The sequence below is a fragment of the Cetorhinus maximus genome, chromosome 2 (genome assembly GCF_964194155.1).
Source record: "Cetorhinus maximus chromosome 2, sCetMax3.hap1.1, whole genome shotgun sequence".
NCBI classification, from domain to species: Eukaryota; Metazoa; Chordata; class Chondrichthyes; order Lamniformes; family Cetorhinidae; genus Cetorhinus; species Cetorhinus maximus.
This window is the reverse complement of record NC_135880.1, coordinates 47,890,878-47,915,750: the sequence shown is the minus strand read 5'-3', so window position 1 is coordinate 47,915,750 and position 24,873 is coordinate 47,890,878. Positions and strand designations below refer to the sequence as shown.

The 24,873-nt window shown below is 41.9% G+C and overlaps 1 protein-coding gene across 3 annotated transcripts in view; it reads left to right on the top strand.

The window, feature by feature from the left end:
• Positions 1-24,873, top strand: part of atg10 (ATG10 autophagy related 10 homolog (S. cerevisiae)) — a 283,355-nt gene that overhangs the window by 38,707 nt on the left and 219,775 nt on the right. For 2 of the 3 annotated variants that reach the window (XM_078564566.1, XM_078564578.1), the window contains 2 exons: positions 6,156-6,287; positions 8,413-8,541. In XM_078564566.1, the coding sequence (XP_078420692.1) occupies positions 6,165-6,287; positions 8,413-8,541 (252 nt within the window). In that variant the 5' untranslated portion in view covers positions 6,156-6,164. Of the gene's footprint in view, positions 1-6,135; positions 6,288-8,412; positions 8,542-24,873 lie in introns of all 3 variants that reach the window. The other variant, XM_078564572.1, reaches the window with a different exon arrangement.

Genomic DNA, 24,873 nt, shown 5'->3' with positions numbered 1-24,873 from the left:
GCTGTACTGTCTGTCTCGAATATCTTGAATATAGGCTTCTTAATATTATTAATGGAGTCAACTGAGCAAGCAGTTTGTTTGGTCCACTCTTCCATCAAAGTACCCCAAAAATATCAGTGTCCATATGTAGATACAACAGTAATTGTTATGTTATTGGAACTTGTAACTTAAAGCAGTCAATTTGATAAGCATTCTGTAACATTTTTTTGAAGCCCTTGCCTCAAGAATTTAGCTTTCTCTGACTTTGTGTATGTTTTTCCTGAGAAAGATTGCAACATTTTCAGTTAATTTATTGTTATGGTTTTTGGGAACCCTATCCTATACAGATAATCACATTTCATTGCACTAGATAATAGACACGAGATAGCTTTAATAATGAAAATGCACTATTGAACAGGCATATTCCTCCGCATCAGTGCCAAATAATTCAGCCATTCAGCATTCTTCAGTGCACAGTCTTGCTTTAAGAAAACACTGCTGTGCCACTCTTGATGTGTTGCTACATTTCTTGTTCACTCTAGAACATTTGAAATATTTTGTGGAAGAAGACATTTATAAATATTATTGATCAGGCCAAGCAGTGACAGATCATTAGTGGAAATATACACTGCGTGTTTTCACACTAGTGTAGTTTAAATTGCATAATGGGAATCTTAACTGCTTTTCTTGAGCACTATGGAACCAAAGAATTTAAAGCACTTTTAGCTTAAAAGTAATTCTTGTGCATGGATCAAGTGATGGCTCAGTAGTTCAATGTTAGATGCTGGATTATAGCTCGAAATGAGAAGTGGACAATGCATGCCCTCAACTATTGGTCTCAGAATAACCTTCACCCATCCATTGTTTTACCTCCGAAATCCTTGGACATCTACCACTCTTTACCACCCCTCCATTTCCAAATTCCCTCAAAAAACCTTGGAAACATTTTTCTGTAATTCTGTACATTTGAGGATCTTTTTCTAAAATCAGTTTTTAGCTCCAATTTAAAAAACTTGTTTTGTTTCAAGGATTTTTGATATTAAAAATAAATTGAAAAGCAAAGAGAAATTATCCATTTGGCAGTACAGAACTTGAGTATTTAGGGGAGGCAGTGGTACAGTGGTATTGTCACTGGACTGGTATTCCAGAGACCCAGGGTTCGAATCCCACCATGGCAGATGGTGATATTTGAATTCAATAAAAATCTGGACTTAAAAGCCTGTTGATGACCATGAAACCATTGTCGATTGTTGTAAAAACCCACCTAGTTCACGAATGTCCTTTAGGGAAGGAAATCTGCCACCCTTACTGGCCTGGCCTACATGTGACTCTAGAGCCACAACAATGTGGTTCACTCCAAACTGCCCTCTGAACAAGGGTAATTAAGGATGGGCAGCAAATGCTGGCCTAGCCAGCGAAGCCCACATCCCATGAACAAATAAATAAAAAGAAAAAAATTGCCGAAAAGAGAAACTTTTTTGTTGTACTCATCAGGACAATTCTCAAGAATGTAAGGGAAACACAAATTTATACTGTATGAGAAGAGAGTGCTGATTGGTTGGCAAGTGAACTCTGATTAAGACATTGCCATGGAGAATGCACGAGTTGATGGTGACTGACTGTTAACTGCCAAGCATTGTTTGAAATTTAAACCAGCCAGCTTGACTCTGGTCAGGGCATTGCCCTGAGCAATGAACCAGCAAATGGCTGTTACGTTTTGTTTAGCTGAAGTAGGCGCAATGTGTATACATGTTCTTTCTGTCTGCAAACAGCTGGGCCCTGTGTATTAATATATGTAGCTTCAGTAGTTGCAAATGCGCCACGCTGTGATCCCCACTGACAATCTTAAGTTAGCTGTCAGTGTAATTCTTAGCACATGAGGATTATTTAGCAAATGTTGTCCAATCGTGAAATCATATCTAATGTTGGACACTGTGTTTTGAATTTTGCAAGCATGGGCTGGTTGGGTACAGTGTGTACCTTGTCTGTTGCAAACAGCGGAAGGGGCGTGCTGTTTGGTACGATCCACCAATCTTTGGGACATGCGGTCTACATACCGAGCATCACACTGGCAGTGAAATTCATATACCACCTTACTCATTTGTGTGATAGGCAGAATGTCTTTTTGGCTTGATGGCAGCATCCTGTTAGTGGCGAATACCACTTGTGTTGCTACTACATAGTAGCAGTGTGAAACGGCTAGCTTCACCTGTTGCTCAAATTTTTGAGATACCTTTCCCTTCCAGGGTAATCAACTTTTCAGGGCCGAAAGTGATGACTTAGGCCTGTTCTTGAGCTTGTGCAATAAACGGTGTTTATTTTGTGCACAAAATGATCTCACCAGGGTAGCCTTTAAGGATGCCTTTGATGCGCCCTATTTCAGCATCATGCTTGCCTGGTGTGCAAATGGCTTGGGCCCTATATACAAGGTTGCCGATAAGGCCAATCTTATAGTGCATGGAAATGTAAGAATCCCAACAGCCAGCGAAGGTTGGCTTGTGGTAGACCGTGGTAGAGAATCCCCTGGCAGATTTCTCAACTAGTATATCAAGGAAAGGGAACTCATTTGACTGCTCCATTTCAAAGATGAATTTGAATGCAGGATGGAGCCCATTAAGACATGTAAGAAAATTATCACATGCAGCTGCAGATTTAAATATAACAAATATATCATTCACATATTGGAAATATACCAGGAGCAGGAGGTCAGGTGTCATTCCATCGAAGACCTGTTTCTCATAGAACCCAACAACGATGTTTGAGAGAGCTGGGCCTAGAGGGGATCCCATGTCAACACCATCTTGCCAGAATGCACTTGCCAACCAATCAGCACTCTCTTCTCATACAGTATGAATTTGTTGTTTCCCTCACATTGGTATTCTTGTGAATTGTCCTGATGAGTGCAAGACGAAAAGCTTCAACAAAAAAAATGCCTCCCTTTTTCCCCAGAGATTAGCCCAATCCCAATAAACTCATGCATATTTGAGGAAATTAGCAAAAATTACTACGTATTTTGAACATCACTAAATCTGAAGTAAACAAACAGGCACCAGCAGAAAGGCAAAGTACAGCTGAACAGCAACCAAGAATAATTTTGTGGACAATTCAAAATTTTTGTATAAATTTAATTTTCATGAGCACAAAATATTGTCAAGTTATTTAAAAAAAAACCCACAATGGCCAGGATTTTCCATTCGTCGGGTGGGATCAGCAGGGGCGGAGGCGGATTAAGGCCCGCCCTGCGTGGACCGTGAGTGGTAGCGCCGAGCGCTACCTGTGCGGGCGAGGGGAGGAGGGAGGGTGGGCCTGGCGCACAGTTCACGCTTGCATGTGAAAGAGTGCACGGAGTTGTCTCGGAGATTGAAGCGCTTTTTGTAAGAATTATTAAATACAACAAAAATTCAATGAAACATGTCCCCTCATGTGACTGTGTCACACGAGATGGGACGTGTTTTTAATTTCAAAGGAAAGTTTTTATTTAATTTGGAGCAGCTTTGGGAAACCTCATCCCGCTCGTGGATGAGGTTTCCTAAAAAACATAAAGGCCGCTTGGCCTTTTCGCCTGCCCGCCAACCATAAGGTTGGACAGACAGTGTAAAATTCGGGTTAATTAGGTCTTTAGTGGCCTTAATAGGCCTTTCAATTATTGGCGGGTGTGCAGCCGACCCCGGCGTGCGCCTGCCGAGCGAAATATCGTGCGAGTTCGCGATGACGTCGGGACGCACGCCCGACATCATCGCGCGTCATTTTACGTTCCGACGTGTCGGGCGCGTGCCCACATGCCAAATGTAAAATTCTGCCCAATGTTTGCGAATAGACTGCATGCTGCAAAAAAAGGTGACAGCCAAAATAAATGATTAAAGTAGCACAGCACCATCATAGTATTGTGAAGAGCAAATATTTTAAACATCTGACAGAAATATGAAACAGTTGATGCTAAAGTTTAATTTTGGAATATGCCCATGATGATTTACTGCAATGTATCTATTTTATAAATAATGTAACTATAGACATTATCAAAGCTTTTCAACATGTGCCCTAACATTATAGTTGTAATGTAGATTTATCTTCGGAGATGGTTTCTTTTTTTAGTAGGTAAACTGTGGGAAACTGAGTTTTTTTTTCCCCTTGGATTAGAGGGGAAATGAGATCCTCAAAGCATTGTTCCTCCTCCAATGATTCTTAGGGGAGAATTTTCTCCCCGTTGGGTGGGCCGATTGGGAGCTGGCGCGGGCAAGCGAGGAGCCAATTGCCGCCTGTGATTGCCTGTGCGTCACCATTTTGCTTGGGCAATTAAGGCCTGCCCAGCGTGACACGTGCCGGGAGTGCTGAGCGCTACCTGTGCGGGCGGGTGGGGTTTGCTTTGAGGAGGGAGAGTCAGGGCCTGCGTTCTTTCACACATACGTACTAAAGAGTGCAGAAATCTCCCTGAGGCACGAGGCTGCCTCAGGGAAATTAAGCTCCGTCATAAAGGTTGCAAAAAATAAAAATAAAGTTATTCGGACATGACCCCTCGTGTGACAGTATCACATGAGCTGGGACATGTTTATGAATTTTCCAAAAAAAAAATGTATTTAATAATAAACAATTCGTGAAACCTCATCCCACCCGTGGATGATGTTTCATGCAAAATGCGAAGGCTGCCTGGGCTCTTTGCCTGCCCGCCAACCTTAAGGTTGGATGGGCAGTCCTGACAATCACTTCAATTAGTTTCTTAATGGCCTTAACAGGCCTTTGACAGCTCGGCGGGCGCGCAGCCAACTCCGACGCGTGGCTGCTGAACTAAAGTTCGGAATGACATGCAGTGACGTGGGGACACATGCCCAACGTCACCGTGCGTTATTTTACACGCCGGCGAGCAGGGCCCGACCCCGCACACTGACCAGAAGATTCTGCCCTTATATTTTTGCCAATAACCTAATATGCATATTTCTAATTGTTCTGGAGGCTGTATCTTAACTCAGTGTCACACAATGTGAATAACCTGTGCCTTGCTTGGTGGGGGTGAGGGAAATGAGGACGTGCCTGAGTTGTTGGTGATAGTCATGAGGTTTTTTGTTTTTACATTGGGGCTCAGTGGAGAAATAGAAACATAATTTTGATGTTTACATTTTCGGAATAGATGGATTCCATTCACTCCATGCTGATGGATGATTTTTCAAAAATAGAAACCCAATAAATCTACAGCTGCACAGGAGTGAAACTACTACAAATAATGCTACTGAAACAGTCATGTGCTAAGGTTCTGTGTAATGATTTTTGATTTTGGCTATGCTGAATGTGAGAATTTAAAGCTGAGGAGCTGCAGAGTAGAAGCCCCTTGCCACAGAGGAGGCACTTTGAAGGCTGAATCTCTCAAGTTTTAATGTAGTTCACTTCTGGGTCGGTAGTTTATTGATATTTGGTTATTTACAGTCTTGGATAGTGAATTGACCTGAGGACTCCTAAAAGGAGAAATATTTATCATCTTGTACAAATCTTTGTATACTTTATCCCATCAGATTTTATATTTGCTGTGTGGCCACAGTTGATTGGCAATAAATGATCTGGTTATTTAGTCTGATAGCTGAGTAAACGCTGCCACACCAGCCTCTTGGCTCAGTTTACCTCACACCAGCCTCTTGGCTCGGTTTACCTTGGCTGTGAAGCAGCAGATTATGCTCAGGCTGGTATAAGTGGCTGTTCCAAATGTCCTGCTGTTCTCTGCAAGGTCGAAAACTTGCTCCTTTGCTGATGGATACACTGAATCCAAATAGTTGCAAAATCTAGGATAAGGCATTGATGTTGGATCATCCCCATTCAGCTTCGAGTCAAAAAGACTGATGCAGAGAACAGTCATCCACTCTGGAGAGATGACTGCTTTTCTTTCCAGATTCCATATTCATCTTTGTACCAAATGCAGGTTATTTTTTTCAAAATTTGTTAGGCTTGCTAAAGAAAGCAGCAAGATGTCAAGTGTTCTTTTTATTGAATGAATTATTCTGATTCTATGTGTTTCTCTTACTCTAATTTGAAATCATTGTTACAAAAGCAAAATAAATCCTGTTTCTATTGCAGCAAATTTACACATCCCACCTTTCTGATGGTTTTTTTAAAAAATGACAACGTATTCAGTGATGAAGTTATTGCTTGTGCTGTTTGTGAAGTTACTAATAGGTTTACTTTCTTGCTTTTAGTATTTGCAGATGTCGCATAACTTTAACCAAGATGGAAGTATTTGCCTGGGAGAACAGCAATTTCAGCAGTTCTGTAAATTGTTTATTGAGCATTCAGATGAAATCTGCAATGGCTGGGAGTGGAAGCAAAAGGTATGTTGGAACATAGTATCTATCAGTTAAAATCAAACCGCTCTTTAAGGAGATCAAATATATTTCACTTAATTCAAGTTCTAAATTTATATTTCTTCACTTTCAAAATTTTCCCTCTTTTCCCCCTCCCCCATACCTTGCTCACTTTCCTAACTAAATGTCCATTTTAAGAAAAACAGATCAAAGAAAATCAGTTGCAACTCTCCACTGAATAACATTTGGATTTATTCTGACTTCATCATGCTGCTCCCATGATGCACAGAAATGTCGGCCTCAATCTTACAGAGGATCCCCGTGGTGACCCCATTTCCAGCCACCCTAATATTAACGGCAGCATTCGACCCTGGATGAGGCTTCCGCTAAAAACACACATGGTTAACATGCAAGGGTCGTCACATGTTCTTGACGCTGCAACCCAGGGGAGTCTTAAGGTGTCTCTAGCAGGTGGAGGGATGTGATTGGGGTGGCAAAAGGGAGGCATGAGATCTTGGAGCTGCAATCAGGAGCAGTTGGCTGGCAGGGTGGGTGCGTGAGGGTGAGACAGAAGAGTCTTGGGGCTGGGGAGCTTGAATGCCTTCTTGTGAGGCTGGGGAGAAGCATTCCTGCTCTTCCTGTCCCATAAGAGTTCAAAAACAGATTTCAAAACTTATCTAGATCTCTTCTGACCAGCTTTGATGGCATCCGACTTGTTTACACTATTCATCCTGTGACAGGTTGCCAGAGATTGAACAAAGTAAGTGATATTAAAGCTGGGTAAACCATTTATGTTTAGACTTTTATTTAAATTGGCCCTGATCGATAGTCTATTTTTTATAACTTGGAGGAAGTAAACCTTGTGTAATAGGGAATGCAGATGTGGAAATTTCTTTCATTATTCAGTATCAGGATATGGGTGTCACTAGCACTGCCAGAATTCATTCTTGAGAAGGTAGTGATGGGCATCCCACTTGAACTACAGCAGTCTACATGGTTGAGTTATTCATATATTCCTACATGCTTTGAGTTAGGAAGTTCTGTGACTTTGACCCAGTCATGATGAAAGAAAGGTGATATATGTCCAAGTTGGGATAGTGTGATCTCATTCCCTTGCCCTACAAGGTGGCGGAGCTCATAGTTTTGAGAAGTGCTGCCATCTGTGGTGACTTGTTGCAGTGCATTCTATAGAGAGTACATGCTGCAGCCACGATATGGCAATATGGAGTGGATATTTGGGCTGATGGAGGTGTGACCCTCTTGGAGTCTTTCTGATGCTGATCACTACTGGAGGAAGTTCTACCTACTTCACTATGAAATCTTGCTTTTAGTTGCAATCATGGGGGTGGTTTGGTGTGTTTAATGAGATTTATGTAAGTTATTTGTTCCATGTGCGACACTAAAGCTGAAGCCTGGCAAATGTGATCATGTTTGTAAAACTGAGGAGGACAAGTGGAATCGATCAAGATGCAATATGTGGAACTTGTCTATTTGTACACGGATGCATTGTTATTAACTGTACTTTTTCACCAGATCATGTTATTCGTTGCTTACTGTGAGCTCAAATTAGATGATCTTGAAATTATTGCCGGTTAATTCTTTTGTTCAGTCAGTAATCAAAGCTTCCTCATCTATAGTTACCTGTACAACTGTGCCTAAGAAATTGAAATTTAAAAAATTCCATTTGGCTGTTTTAATTTCCTTGTGTACTGTACCAAGTGGTGTAAAATCTAATGACAAATGGCAGATTTCAGTGGCTGGGAACTTGTAATTCCACCTGAATGAGAAAATCAAGACTAAATTGGATTAAGGAAGCACATGTTGAATATTTGTCCTGCACATTAAATCCATCTACTTTTAATTCAAAATCACTTAATTCAAATTATGATTCAATTCTTGTTCATTGAATTCCCATTTTGCTGTGCTATTTATATTGCTTAATAGAAATTGTACAACAATTCAAATATTTAGTGCAACAAGCGTTGGATTGATCAGAAGATTGAGCCTCGAAGTCCCCCTAAGAAACTTGCAGTATACCAAATAAAATGGCCAATAATCTACTGTGGGGCTGATTCCACAGCAAAAAAAAAAAGGACTTTGGCTGCAGATAAATGTATTTGACTCTCATTCTACCCTGTTTTTATCTTCACAGGAGCTCAATGAGGGGTACATGGTAAAAGTACACTTGAGAGCTAAAAATTCCAAAAACGACTTAGTCGTGAGAGACCATTGTTTTCAAGGTGTTCAGTGTCACGAAGCAGAGCCTTCGTCTGAGGAAGAGGTGAGAATAACCGATAAACTAAACATCTGTCACACAATAAATAGTTTTAGATTCTGTTATAATTGCATTGTATGCACCAAAAAGCCTTTTTTATGTTGTCAGCATTATAAATGATTTTATCATGAACTCACTTGGAACAAGCACAATAGTAAGTGTCGCCTCTTAGTAACATTTTCTGTTAAAAGTTAAGGTTTGCTGTGTGTTAATGACATTTTTTTATTGCAATGAAGAGTTGTCCCACCTACTCTGCAGAAATGACTTTGCAATTTGCAGTAAAACTAATGAGACCATTTCCTCCCTGATGCCCAGGAAAGATTTTGGCATACAAACTCAAGTGTTCCAGAAGAATGATTAAGTCATTAGCACTTTAAGGACCAGGCTGAAGGCCTGAAAATAATTTTGCAGCCTAACTGGAAACTTTAAATTAATGACCCAGGTTTTGCAGCCATCAGTGAAGCGACAGCGCTTGCTGCTGACTTCAGAGAAAGCTGCCCACAATGATCTAGCAATCTCTGTGGTATGGGTTCCCTCTTTCCGAACAATAGTTTGAATCTGGCGCCACGTCAAGGGAATTTCCCGTTGCCGGCAACAGGCCTGTCATCAAGCAGGGAAATCACATTGAAGAATTCTCACAGACAGCAGGCCAGGAAGTAAAATGCACTGACCCTTTACTTTTATTTCATTTTCTGTAAAATTTTATTAAATGCTTTGGACATGTGGAATTAAGGTAGCAGGTGAAATTTCATGAGCAAACTTTAAAAAAAAAGATTAAAAATATGTGGGTTTTTTCCCCCCACATACTCCATACATTTCACAAATTTAAAAAATAGTTTTTCGGGGCCAGGAGGGTTTCTCAGCAGTAATTATGAACATAATATGCCATTAAAAACCCAGTTACGTCGACTAATAGTGTAAAAAGGAAAGTTGTCGTCACTTCGGTGAATTCAATTTTGTCGGGGGCTTCAACAGCAACCTATGGAGAAATGTAGAATCACTGAAAGCAGCTTCTGGTTTACCATGCTTAACTATGCATGTGCGGACCCCAGAAGCTGCTTTCAGCTTCAGGGAATGACGATGGTGAATGCTGACTTTTGCCATAATTACTACCACAAAATACGGAAAAATATATGGTGCAGGATAAGGCCCCATTCAGAAATTGACCTGAAAATAAACTCCATGTAACTTCAAGGAAAATAGCTTTACTGTCAATTAGCTGTCCTCTTAATCGGGGTGCTGCTGCCTGACTACATTTCTGAAACTGTATTTTGTCCTCCAGTGGCCTTAGATCTCAGCTTAGGTCTCGCTGCTTTCGGTAGAGTCAGAAAGGTTGGGATGTGATGCTGAAACTGAGAAACTGATGAATTATGAGGCCATTTCAGCAATTTGAATAGATCATGTAACTCGTTTAAAGATCAGATTATGTTCTTTGTTCAAAAGATTGAATGATTTTGTTCCCTTGCTTTAATTAACAGCATGGTTCCTTTGGTAGGTAACAACCTATCTGTTTCAGTGGATTTTTCCAAGTGACAACCAATGTGAAGATCACCTTGGGTGAAATTTTATGGCCTCCCACCCATGGTTTTGAACGGGGGTGGTCTTGTAAAATGTAGCACGTGGCTTAAATGCCGTCCGCCTGCCCGCCTGACCTGTCTCCCATTTTACAGGAGGTGATGGGGGTGTCAGGCAGCTAACCTGCCCTTGGGTCAATTGAGGTCCCTAAGTGGCCAGTTAATGGCCACTTAAGTACCTCAGCTCACCCCTGCTGCTAATTTACCCGTGGCAAGGGGAAGCCCACACCAGTTAAGTGGCCTGGCTGCTTTTACTGTGCAGGCTGGTATCAGGGAGGTGGGAGATGGGTAATTCCTTGGGGATCCCCTGTGCACATCAGAGGCACCCCCCCTGAAAGTCATACACCCCCTTTAACCGTCTCCCCTTGGTCTCTCAAACCAGGCCCCTCAGCCCCTTGCTGGCGCCTGCCACCCAGGTCCCGATGATACCCCAGACTTAACTGAAGTCCGGTATACCCAACCTCCTTTTCTTCAGGGCCTGCCTGTAGTCCCAGCAGTGGCCATTGCTCAAACCTGGTGCTGGTGGGGCTACAGAGCTGCTAGCCAATTGGATTGGCCGACAGCTCTCTAAGGTGGGACTTCCTTCCCAGATTGGGGTGGAGTTTTCAACCTTAGACAATTAATGCCTCGTGGAGCAATAATGACTGTGAGGCAACTGGGATCGACGGGGATGTGTTCCCTGGCGACTCTTAGGGTGGAGGTGCAGGAAACCCCACCATCCAAAAAATCCTGCCCCTTATCTTTTGAGATTTGAAAATTTGTATTACTTGTTTAGTCATTGTCTGTTGTGTGTAAACATGGTTCAGAAGAAGTTTACATATGTGCACACTTGCTGTGCATCAGAATTCAGATGTCTGCCACAATTGAGATGTCACATGCCATCTAATGCAAATTTGTGCTATTTAAGAGAAAAATAGTATAAACAAATAGACTTAGTCATTCGCAAAATAGCCTAGAAACAGAAGAAAGCAGAACCACAATGTTTGTAGGATCTTGTTTGACCTTTTCATGATCAAAGCATTATGATTCTGATCTCCAGGATGCATAGCAATTAACCTTTCGGTGAACTCACTCGGTGTTTACTTATTTATTGGACTTTCATGCCTTTATAGCTTGAGATAAACTTCTGACCACATATCTGTGCAGTCACTAAAATCACCTATTTCCACTTCCGTAACATCGCAAAAAATCTTCATTCATGCTTTTGCTACCTCTTGACTTGACTATGCCAATGATCTGGCTAGTGTCCCATCATTCACCCTACATAAACTTGAGTTCATCCAAAACAGTGCTGTCCATATCCTACCTTGCACCTAGCCCCGTTCACCCACCACCATTGCTGACCAACATTGGCTTCTGAATTGGCAAACACCTCAATTTTGAAATTCTTGTTTTCAAAGCCCTTCATGGCTTCACCCCTCCCTATCTCTATAATCTCTTCCAGCCGTACAACCCACCCAGATCAATGTACTGTTCCAATTCAAGCCTCTTGCGCTGCCCCGATTTTAGTGTCTTCAGCATTGGTGGCTGTTTCTTCAGCTGCCTAGCCCCTAAGCTCGAGAATTCCTCCCTAAATCCCCTGCCTTCCTACTTTTCTCCTTTAAGACGCAGCTTAAAACCATCCAACCTAATATTTATTTATGTGGCTAGTGTCAAACTCTGTTTGATAATACTCTTGTGAAGTGCCTTGGAAAGTTTTACTACTTTACAGATGCCAAATAATTGTTATAAAATACTTTAACAGCAGAATTATACAATATGCTTTATATTGTACAAGTACAGTCCTTAAGTAACAAATATCATACTTTGAGCAGTGTCATGGAAGAGTAATTTTCAAGATTATATAAACAAAATCTGTATCTAAGCACATTCCCTGTGTACTACGTTTCTTTAAAAATAAAGGACAAAGGCAGAGTTGTAGCCTGAACCCTTCAAAGTAGTTAAACCCTGACATCACCCAGGTTTTAGTTTGCAACATTTAGATGTTGAGAGTTTAAGGGACACAAATATACCTTAGTAACGGTAATACATTCTCCATTTCATCCAGCTTATTGTGAGCAACATCAGAGGAGACCTGCTAGTTCTATACAATGAATGGTGCATTTCTTTTTTTGTCATGTTGTACATCCTACATTACACTTTTGTACTTGATTTTTTGAAAAAATTCTTGCAGCAAATTTGCTCATTTATAAATCTCTTCCAACATCTATTAAAAAAGAAATCTAATTAAAGCAATCATTTGGACTCTACAAAGAAACTCCTCCAGCACCAGAAAATATCTTCTTTATTAATGCAGGAGTCAGAATGTCTGTCTGTGTAAGTTAAAACTTAACCTTACAGCCACACTTTGTTGAACAAGAAAAGCAGGCAGCTCTGGGCTCTGACTCACAGCTTAAAGAGCAATTAAACTGTGACCTCTCCTGCAGTTTTGTTAGTGAACAAGTAAACTCAGGTCAATCAATTAGATTTGTGGCCTTTCAGGACACAGATCCACCTTAGTAGTGCAATAATACCTTGTGTTTCATGGGATGATGCTTCTGTCTTTATTAAAATATTATGCCATAATTTGATTTACCGTGAGTAATGCCATGAGATTCAGTAGTATGTGTGAGATGTATGAAATATTTATATGCATCCCCTCTAGAACATTACATTTAAAAGTTATTAACTGTTGGGTTTAGGTTTAACAATTAAAAATTAAAGTTTTGGAATCACTAACCAATGAAGATTTCTTCACATTCTAAGGCTTTAGGGGAGATGGTGGTGCAGTGGTAATGTCACTGGACTATTAATCCAGAGATCCAGGCAAATGCTCTGGAGAGAGAGGTTAAAATACCACCATAGCAGCTGGTGGAATTTAAATTCAATTAATAAAATCTGGAATTGAAAACTAGTCTCAGTAATGTCGACCATGAAACTATCATCGATTGTCGTTAAAAAAAAAAACCCATCTGGTTCACTAATGTCCTTTAGGGAAGAAAATCTGCAATCCTTACTGTTGTAATATGCCTTTAAGGCATAGCAGCATGCCATCACTAGAAGGGAAGAGTGTCATGTGATCCAGCCTCAGTTTCACTTTGGCCTGCGAGCAGAACATAGCACACACAGCCCTGCTGCTGATGTCTTCAAATTTTCTATCTATGTATATGTATATACATGTTCTCATGTGCCTAGTCTCAATAATGAACCCACAACGTGTTTACACAATCTCTAATGAGTGTTTGGTGCCTTTATATTGTTATAAAAACATGACATGGTGTTCAGTGGTAGTCAAACAGCCTGGCAGCAAAATTGAGAACAGATACGACATGGTGAACAGCCTATGTGGCACGAGACGACCGTTGATGTTTTGATCAGACCTCAACGAGTTTGCCGCGTCGGGGAGTGTTGAAATCGCAGTATAGTGACTGCACGGAAAAGCTTTGAAGACGTAGTGCAGAGATGGTGTGCAAGTAAAGAACTGGTAAACAGACAGATCCCTCGTGGTGGGATTGCAGTGCATTACCTGTCAGTTCCATGAGTGGGTCAGCGGGTTGAGAGGACCAGCACCAGGTTAGCTCAGTAGGGAAAGGCGAGTGACCAGGGTGTGGATCGGATTGATAGAAAGTGAGGGAGAGTCGAACAAAAAGAAAACCAAATAAAGCCATCATAAAAATTGGGCCAGAGAAGGTTGCAATTATAAAGGGCGGCTTTGGTAGTTGCTGAACAATAAATTGAATCAAACAAGGAGGAAGGTCACAGGATATTGTCAAAATGCCCACAAAATTCCCCAGTTTTAAATAGGAAGTAGCTGATTTATTATACAAATTCAAAATGTTCAAACAAGCATACAGAGCTATGGTTTCTTGATTCGGATGTGTCTGAACCAGACAAGCAAGCCATAAAAATTTGCCTAGCAATTGGGAATGAAGGTCTACACAGGTTGAACATGTCAGGATTAACAGCAGAAGGGCTAAAAGATTCCTAAAAGATATGGACTACATTGGAAGACTGGTTCAGAATAAGGTTAAACCTCCATATTCATTGACTAGGATTCATGTCATTTCGACAATAGCCTGCAAAATCCATAGACACTGCATCAGCAGATGCAGAGAAAAGGGTATGCACTATGATTTATCAAATGCAGAGCAAGCAGACAGAATTGTTGAGCTGGTGATTGCATCCACTCCCATGGAAGCATTCCAGAAGATCTGCTAGACAAGCCCAAAATCTATAGCACTAAAGAGCAACCCAATGTTGGACGTAAGTATGAAGTGATCCTCGCAGATCGACAAAGCTTACAGGTCCTAAGTACAACCCTAATTGTTGATGCACTCACTAGCACATCCAATCTAGCAAGCCATGTGGAATCACAGAATTAGAATCACAGTGCAGAAGAGACCCTTCGGCCCATCGAGTCTGCACCGACACGTGAGAAACACCTGACCTACCTACCTAATCCCATTTACCAGCACTTGGCCCATAGCCTTGAATGTTATGACGTGCCAAGTGCTCATCCAGGTACTTTTTAAAGGATGTGAAGCAACTCGCCTCCACCACCCTCCCAGGCAGTGCATTCCAGATCATCACCACCCTCTGGGTAAAAAAGATTTTCCTCACATCCCCCTAAACCTCCTGCCCGTCACCTTGAACTTATGCCCCCTTGTGACTGACCCTTCAACTAAGGGGAACAGCTGCTCCCAATCCTCCCTGTCCATGCCTCTCATAATCTTGTACACCTCGATCAGGTCGCCTCTCAGTCTTCTCTGCTCCAACGAAAACAACCCAAGTCTATCCAACCTCCCTTCATGACTTAAATGTTTCATCCCAGGCAACATCCTGGTGAATCTCCTCTGCACCCCCTCCAGTGCAATCACATCCTTCCTATAATGTGGTGACCAGAACTGCACACAGTACTCCAGCTGTGGCCGCACCAAGGTTCTATACAGCTCCAACATGACCTCCCTACTTTTGTAATCTATGCCTCGATTGATAAAGGCAAGTGTCCCATATGCCTTTTTCACCACCCCACTAACATGCCCCTCCACCTTCAGAGATCTATGGACACACATGCCAAGGTCCCTTTGTTCCTCAGAACTTCTGAGTATCATACCGGTCATTGAATACTTCCTTGTCACATTACTCCTTCCAAAGTGTATCACCTCACACTTTTCAGGGTTAAATTCCAACTGCTGTGGCCTTCCATATGGAAATGTCCAGAAAAGGCCATTGGCAGTGTCAGTGCATTAGAGCAAAGGGTGATGCAGCTGCAAAGAGCTGTGCACTAAACCAAACAGAATCCATAGACCCTTCGTCAGCAGATACAGAGAAAAGAGTACGTACTGTGATTTTTCAAATGCAGAGCCAGCAGGCAGAATTTTTGAGTTGGCGATCGCATCCACTCCTATGGAAGCATTCCAGCAAGATCTGCTAGACAAACACAAAATGTATAGCGTTGAAGAGCTACCCAATGATGGATGTAAGTCCATCACAATGAGTCCCTTCAAGCTATAAGAACGACCATTTGGTATCCCGTAAGAAACATACATGAAGTGATTGACAAACCAGAAAATGACGATAATGTGCACAATGCGATAAAGAGCAGTGAACACATGTTTCACACTGTCAATTTCGTGGAAAACATAGTTACCATCGCACCATTTGAGGTGTTTGTCAAGATTCCAATTATCTGCCCTAAGAAAGTTAGTAACTGCTCGTTATTGGCCAAGATTGACACCGGGAAAAGCGCCAACGTCCTACCTCTGCAGATTCTAAAAGACACGTATCCACAGACATGGAAGGGCATGATGAAACCTAAAACTGCGCAACTTTTGGCGTATAATGGTTCACCATTTCCATGTGCAGGATCCTGGAGTGCAAGAACAATCGATTCTCCTGGGTGTCACAGAGAGGTTCTACATCGTGGAGACTAAAGCCCCGCGATCGCAGGTCTACTGGCATACCATGACCTTGCACTAGTGACAATCCATGGAATTAGTCAGACCTCACACGGCAGATCAACTTCAGAAACAACTCCTATCACCTCAGTTCATGACCTAACATCCAAGTATCTAAAATATTTCGACAAAATTTGCGGTTTCAAGGGAGCTGTAACATTGCACCTGCAGGAGAATGCAAGTCTGTCAATTGATCTGGTATATTTTGCACAGCACAAATGCCAGCAGCTACAAGAAGAAACGGAGAAAGATTCTACACTACAGAAACAATGGGCAGAATTTTGCCTTCGGCGTGCGGGGTTGGGCCCGACATGTCGATGTGTAAAATTACGCAATGAGGTTGGACATGCATCCTGACGTCATCTAGCATAATTTCAATATTTCATTCGGCAGGCATGCGCCGGAGGTGCCTGTGCGCCCGCTGAACTGTCAACGACCTATTAAGGCCATTAAAAAAGTAATTAAAGTTATTAACAATCAGCCTGTCCAACCTTAAGTTTGGCGGGCAGACGAAGAGCCCAAGCGGCCTTCGCGTTTTTCAGGAAACCTCATCCACGGGCGGGATAAGTTTTCCTGAAGGTTCTATAAAATAATTAAATGAGTTTTGCAAAATTCACAAACATCTCCTAGCTCATGTGACACTGTCACTTGAGGGGATATGTTTCAATAATTTTTTACTTTATTTATAAAAAAGCTTTATTATCAACTTAATCTCCCTGAGGCAGCTCCATGCCTCAGGAAGATTGCTGCGCGAAAGAGCGCAGGCTCCGACAATGTGGAATCTGTATGGGTAGAGCTGAGAAACACTAAGGGGCAAAAAACATTAGTGGGGGTTGTATATAGACCCCCGAACTGTAGTGGTGATGTTGGGAATGGCATTAAACAGGAAATTAGAGATGCATGGAATAAAGGAACATCTGTAATTATGGGCGACTTTAATATGCATATAGATTGGGCAAACAAATTAGTAACAATACCATAGAGGAGGAATCCCTGGAGTGTATACGGGATGTTTTTCTGGACCAATACATTGAGGAACTAACGAGAGAACAGGCCATCCTAGACTGGGTATTGTGTAATGAGAAAGGAATAATTGGCAATCTAGTTGTGCGAGGCCCCTTGAGGATGAGCGACCATAATATGATAGAATTCTTCATCAAGATGGAGAGTGATGTAGTTGATTCTGAAACTAGGGTCCTGAACCTTAATAAAGGAAACTATGATGGTATGAGGCGCGAGTTGGCTATGATGGATTGGGAAATGTTACTTAAAGGGATGACGGTGGATAGGCAATGGCAAACATTCAAAGAGCGCATGGGTGAACTGCAACAATTATTTATTCCTGTCTGGCGCAAAAGTAAAACAGGAAAGGTGGCCAAGCCATGGCTTACAAGGGAAATTAGAGATAGTATTAGATGCAAGGAAGAGGTATACAAATTGGCCAGAAAAAACAACAGACTTGAGGATTGGGAACAGTTTAGAATTCAGCAAAGGAGGACCAAAGGATTGATTAAGAAGGGGAAAATAGAGTATGAGAATAAGCTTGCAGGGAACATAAAAACTGACTGTAAAAGTTTCTATAGGTATGTGAAGAGAAAAAGATTGGTGAAGACAAATGTAGGTCCCTTACAGTCAGAAACAAGGGAATTTATAATGGGGAACAAAGAAATGGCTGACCAACTAAATACATACTTTGGTTCTGTCTTCACAAAGGAGGACACACATAACATACCAGAAATGCTGGGGAACACAGGGTTTAGTGAGAGGGAGGAACTGAGAGAAATCAGCATTAGTAGGGAAATGGTCTTGGAGAAATTGATGGGATTGAAGGCCGATAAATCCTCGGGGCCTGATAATCTACATCCCAGAGTAATTAAGGAAGTGGCCCTAGAAATAGTGGAAGCATTGGTGGTCATCTTCCGAGATTTTATAGACTCTGGAACAGTTCCTACAGATTGGAGGTAGCTAATGTAACCCCACTATTTAAAAAGGGAGGTAGAGAGAAAACAGGGAATTATAGACCAGATAGCCTGACGTCGGTAGTGGGGAAAATTCTAGAGTACATTATAAAAGATTTAATAGCTGAGCACATGGAAAACAGTGGCAGAATCGGACAGAGTCAGCATGGATTTACGAAAGGGAAATCGTGCTTGACAAATCTACTGGAATTTTTTGAGGATATAACTAGTAGAGTTGATGAGGGGGAGCCAGTGGATGTGGTTTATTTGGACTTTCAAAAGGCTTTCAATGAAGTCCCACATAAGAGATTGGTGTGTAAAATTAAAGCGCATGGGATTGGGGGTAGCGTATTGAGATGGATAGAAAACCGGTTGGCAGAGAGGAAACAAAGAGTAGGAATAAACGGGTCTTTTTCTGAAAGGCAGGCAGTGACTAGTGGGGTACTGCAGGGATTGATGCTGGGACCCCAGGTATTCACAATATATATTCATGATTTAGATGAGGGCATTAAATGTAATATCTCCAAATTTGCAGATGACACAAAGCTTGGTGGGAGGGTGAGCTGTGAGCAGGATGCAGAGATGCTTCAGTGTGATTTGGACAAGGTGAGTGAGTGGGCAAATGCATGGCAGATGCAGTATAATGTGGATAAATGTGAGGTTATCCACTTTGGTAGCAAAAACAGGAAGGCAGATTATTATCTGAATGACTATAAATTGGGAGGGGAATGTGCAACGAGACCTGGGTGTCCTTATACACCAGTCACTGAAGGTAAGCATGCAGGGGCAGCAGGTGGTAAAGAAGACAAATGGTATGTTGGCCTTCATAGCCAGAGGATTCGAGTACAGGAACAGGGATGTCTTGCTGCAATTGTACAGGGCCTTGGTGAGACCACACCTGGAATATTGTGTGTAGTCTTGGTCTCCTTATCTGAGGAAGGATGTACTTGCAATAGAGGGAGTGCAGTGAAGGTTTACCCGACTGATTCCTGGGATAGCGGGACTGACATATGAGGAGAGATTGAGTCGATTAGGATTATATTCGCTGGAGTTCAGAAGAATGAGGGGGGATCTCATAGAAACCTATAAAACTCTAACAGGACTAGACAGGGTAGATGCAGGAAGGATGTTCCTGATGGTGGGGGAATCCAGAACTAGGGGTCACAGTCTGAGGATATGGGGTAGACCATTTAGGACTGAGATGAGGAGAAATTTCTTCACCCAGAGAGTGGTGAGCCTGTGGAATTCGTTACCACAGAAAGTAGTTGCGACCAAAACATTGTATGCTTTCAAGAAGGAGTTAGATATATCTCTTGGGGCGAAAGGGATCAAAGGGTATGGGGAGATAGCGGGAGCAGGCTATTGAGTTGGATGATCAGTCATGATCATAATGAATGGCGGAGCAGGCTTGAAGGGCCGAATGGCCTACTCCTGTTCCTAGTTTCTATGTTTCAATGGTGTAGATACACCGATAACGCTGTTAGGGATGGAGTTCCAGGCTTTTGACCCTGCGACAGTGAAGGAACGGCGATATTTGTCCAAGTCAGTATGGTGAGTGGCTTGGAGGGGGACTCCCATGTGTCTGCTACCCTTGTCCTTCTAGATGGTTGTGGTTATGGGTTTGGAAGGTGCTATCAAAGGTGCCTTGGTGAGTTGCTGCAGTGCATCTTGTAGCTGGTACACACTGCTGCCACTGTGTGATGGAGGGAGTGAATGTTTGTGGATGTGGTGCCAATCAAGCTGGTTGCTTTGTCCTGGACAGTGTTAAGTTTCTTGAGTGTTGTGGAAGCTGCACTCATCCAGGCAAGTGGAGAGCATCCCATCACACTCCTGACTTGTGCCTTGTAGATGGTGGACGGGCTTTGGGGAGTCAGGAGGTGAGTTACTCACTGCAGGATTCCTAGCCTCTGAACTCCTCTTGTAGCCACAGTATTTATGTGGCTAGTCCAGTTCAGTTTCTGGTCATTGGTAAACCCCAGGATGTTGATTTACAGCAGCCATGGCTGTTGGACTTTATTTTTGAGGGTTATATAACAAAGTGTCTAAATTCCTTCATGTGCCAGATACAATCATTTAATATACTCATCTCCTCTCAGTCCTTTTAGGAAATTATCTTAATAGCTCACCACTCACTGGTGGAAACAGTTCTTTATCCCCATTTTTGATGAGCAATATCAAGATTAGATAATTTTTCCAATTAGTAGGAAAAGTTATTTCATTTTTGTGTTCCTTCACTTTCCTTTTTGTTGGCTTTTGTCCCTTTGTCTAGTATGTAAACCGAGTCCAGTGGACTTTGTCTCCCTTCAAGAAGTGCATAAAAAAATAACTCGTTCCATGCCTCGGGGTGCAGAGGGCTCAGTAATGCACAAGAAGTAGTCTCTACATCTATGTGACAACAATGATCTGTTATTGCACCAGTGCCGGCCTTTGTGGATTGTTCCAGTAGGGAGATAGGAATTATGTCAAACAATCCTTTCTGTTGAAATGAAGGATTGAGAAGTACAAAGTAGAGGAATATTCCTTAAATTTGAGATATTTCCTTGATTTTTAAGAGGAATATAAGTCTCAAGCAATTCAAAGCTGACTGTTTCTTGGCACCTCTTATACCGTAACTATTTGAGGAATGAGGATGACCATCCTTACTAAAGCAAATCTGGCATTTCTGTTAAGATAGTATCAATTTTTTTTTACTGTAATAAATATGGATAATAATTATTTGTTACTATATATGTGCTATTAAACAGCGTTGCGTTGTATGTGTATAAGTCTGAGTAGAAATTGTGTCCAGGTGATTTTAGCTTGTGGTAGTGATTCCACATGATTTAATTTGTGTGTCAGACTTGGCCATCTAGATGCACTTGGACTTGATTTTATATAATTAGAGATAAGAGTTCTGGTAAGAATTCAGGTCTGTGGGTTGATAGCAGAAAAAAGGGGATGTACTTGTTCCTTGTTGGTCTCAATGACCTTTACTTGTTTTTAAGAGAGCTTCACAATACTAGAACTTTGTTAGAACTCTGAATTTTGCAAGCATAATTGTCAGGAAATACCAAATGTTAAGGATTTTAAATATAAATATTGTGTTATGTATATAAAGTTTTGGTTTTATAGCAAGTTCAGGCTTAACTCGGGGATGGCAGGAAATCTGGAGTTCTTTGTTTCCATTCAGTTCACAACACGCAAGATTGCATGGATAGAAATATGCAAATAAACTAACAAAATGTAAAACACTGCAGATGCTGGAAATGAACAAAAAATTGCTGGAAACACAGCAGCCTAGGTATTGTTTAAGGAGAGAACTGGCATGTTAACATTTCAGGTGTGGAGGCTTGATAGGTACTAAAATATATTAGAAACAACCAGCATTTAAAAAGGAATAGAACAAGGTGAAGGGGAATATATGAATATTCATTCAAACAAAAATAGAATGATTTGTAAAGAGCTGAAGTAGAAACCAGCAATGAAGCAGGCACTCTCCCACTCTGTGGCACTAGACAATAATGCTGTAGCCTGCTGCTCCACTGTGCTTTTTAAAATTATACTTCTCCTCTACCCGTTCCCACTCATAAAACAGCAGCTAATTGTAGTCTTCTCCATCTGTGCTGCAGGTGAAAAACTGAACAATGGACTTACGGATCTCTCCATATTTTAAAATCAGATTCCTAATGTATGATCTATTTTCCTTTTTTAAAAGCACGTTAAAATCATTCAGGCGGTGGTCCTATATTTTAGTAGTTGTACATGGTATTACGTTCAAAAGCTAAATGATAGACATTATGTTGCATAAATGAATTGAGGAATGAAGTACAGAATATGTAGAACTCTTGAAATGTTTCCAAAGCTGGGTTTATAATGCACATTTTGGGGACTACCATTAGTGTAAGACAGCTTCCTAGAGGGGGCTTCCTAGGTAATTTATCAATGTTCTAAGTTACATTCCCACTTTTATCTTGCACTCTAAAAACAAGTCTGCATTGGCCCAGAAATGATAGTAAAAAATTTCAGCCTCCGTTGGTTTTTGACACTTACTGTATTTTTTTCTAACTTTGAAGTTATTCCATACTCCATTGTGACTTCCCTAAAAAGAGGTTCCAAATAGTAAAGTGATGTACTTCACTGTCCGATGCTTCGAATAAAGACAATTTCTTGAATGTCTGTTGCTGAAAAAAAAAGTCATGCAGTTGGTTGTTTGGTAGTACAGAACTTGAGTATTGCTGAAAAAAAGAGACATGTTGTTGAAGCTTTCATCTTGCACTGATCGGGACAGCTCACAAGAATGCCAATAGTAAAGGGGACAATAATTTTTACTGCATGAGAAGAGTGCTGATTGGTCGGCAAGAGTCCACTTTACTCCCTTTACTGTTGGTATTCTTGCGAACTGACCTAATGAGTGCAAGATGAAAAGCTTCAAAAGCATTTCTCTTCTTTCAGCAATACTTAAGTCATGCTGTTGCAGCTTTTTGTCTTGCACTCATCAGGACAGATGCAAGAATGTCAAATTTCAAAGGGAGCAACGATTTATGCTGCATGAGAAAAGGGTGCCGATTGGTTGGCATAAGACTTTGGTTGAGAAGTTGCCATGGAGAATGAACCAGGGAACTATGGTATGTTGCTTTGTCTCTTCGGCTGTTTGCAATAGGCAGGGTCCGGATCATATTCAACTGTGCTTGCAAAACTCAAAACATAATGTTTAACATTAGATGTGATTCTGCGATTGGATTGCACTAGCTGAACAGCCCCAACTGTGCTCAGAATTCCACTAACAACTAATTTAAGATTATCGGTCGGGCTTGCGATGTGGCTCACTTATGCTTGCTGGAAAATACATATAGTCATACACTGGGACCTGTCCACTGCAGGCAAAAGGAACATGTCATGAATGGTACTGAACATCATCAGTGAACATGTATATTTTTGACCTTCTGATGGTGGGGGGGAAGGTCATTGATGAAGCAGCTGAAGATGGTCGGGCCTAGAACACCAGCCTGAGGAACTCCTGCAATGATATCCTAGGGCTGAGAAGATTGGCCTCCAGTAACCATAACCATCTTTCTTTGTGCTAGGTAAGACTAGTGGAGAGGTCCCACCCCCCTGCCCCCGATTCCCATTGATTTCCGTTTTACTTGGGATCCTTGATATCAAACGTAGTCAAATGTTGCCATGATGTAAGGGGCAGTCACTTTTACCTCATCTCTTAAATTCAATTCCTTCGTCCATATTTGGACCAAGGTTCTTATGAGGTCTGGAGCTGTGTGCACCTGGTAGAACCCAAACTGAGCATCAATGAGCAGGTTATTATAGTGTAAGTGCCACTTGGGAGCACTGCCAAAGATAGCTTCCATTATTTGCTGATGGTCAGGAGGAAACTGATGGGAAGTAATTGGCTGAATTGAATTTTTCCTTTTTGTTAACAGGCAATTTTTCACATTGTCGAGTAGATGACAGTATTGTAGCTAGTGTGCGGCTAGTTCTGGAGCACAAGTCTTCAGTACTAGAGAGGGGCGAGGTCATGGAGGGATTTGAAAACAAGGAAGAGAATTTTAAAATCAAGTTGTTGCTCGATTGGGAACCAACTTAGGTCAGCAAGCACAGGGTTGATAGGTGAACAGGGCGTGTTGCCAGTGAGGACATGGGAGACCAGCCAGGAGTGTAGTGGAATAGTCAGGTCTAGAGGTAACAAAGGCATAAATGAGGGTTTCAGCAGCAAATCAACTGCAGAATAAGGGGTAGGCCATTTATGACTGAGATGAGGAGAAATTTCTTCACTCAGAGGTTGGTGAATCTTTGGAATTTTCTACTCCAGAGGGTTGTGGAAGCTCAATCACTAAACATGTTCAAGATAGAAAGCGATAGATTTCTGAACACTAATGACACTTAGGGATATGGGGATAGTGGGGGAAAATTATGCACAGGTAGGTGATCAGCCATGATCTGTTTGAATGGCAGAGCAGGCTTGACAGGCCAAATGGCCTACTCCTGCTCCTATGTGCTACAGCCTGGTTATCAGGTTTTGCTATATTCAGTGCCTTCATTTGTTTCTTGATATCACATCTTACCTTGTTATGACTAACTTACGTCTGCGATCTCCGACAGAGCCTTCATGTGTGCAGCACAAGTCAGTGGAGGCAGCTGACAGTGATTTCTCAGAGGAGCTAAGTTCTTCTAAGGGCGCATCATCACAGGAATATACCAGCTCGAACACACTTCAGTAACCAGTAAGGAAAATAGTTGTGTTTTCATGTGGTGACTCACTTCACCAAGTGAGTAACAGCAAATGGTGGTGACGGGCAGCAGTAGAGAGTCCCCAACAAAGGGCACGGCTCTCTCCAACTCTCTGCTTTGCTGGAGACAGATGCTGTATCTCGGGAGCCTTGATGAAAAAGTAATATTTGAGGAGCGGCAATGTGTGATGAACTGACAAGCCTTCAAAGAGGAATCGCCACTTTTGCAAAGGGATTGGAGGAATCTACCTTGAGCATGAAGGGGGTGCGAAGTCACAGGCCACTGAAGTGATGTCTTCTTTTTTGGAGAGAGTTGCTAGGACCATGGAGCATCAAATGAATGTGTGCACGCTGTTAACACTACCTTGCAGACTGTGGTGCCAACATGTCTGCCAACTTAAATAGGTTGACACATACGTTAGCCTTGGCCTTACAGGGCCACACTGACCCTCGCCAAAGTGTTCTCCAGCACAGTGGTAACTGTGAAGTATGGCTGGTTCATGAGATGGATGATAGTGAAAGGGGTTATGGAAGCTGGGAATCCACTCAAGGTGCTTCCACTTTTCACCTACACCTCAGTCAGTATCCCATATGCTGCCTGGTCTCCTGTTGGCTGAATCTACCCCTACATAGGGGCAGTCTTTGGCAA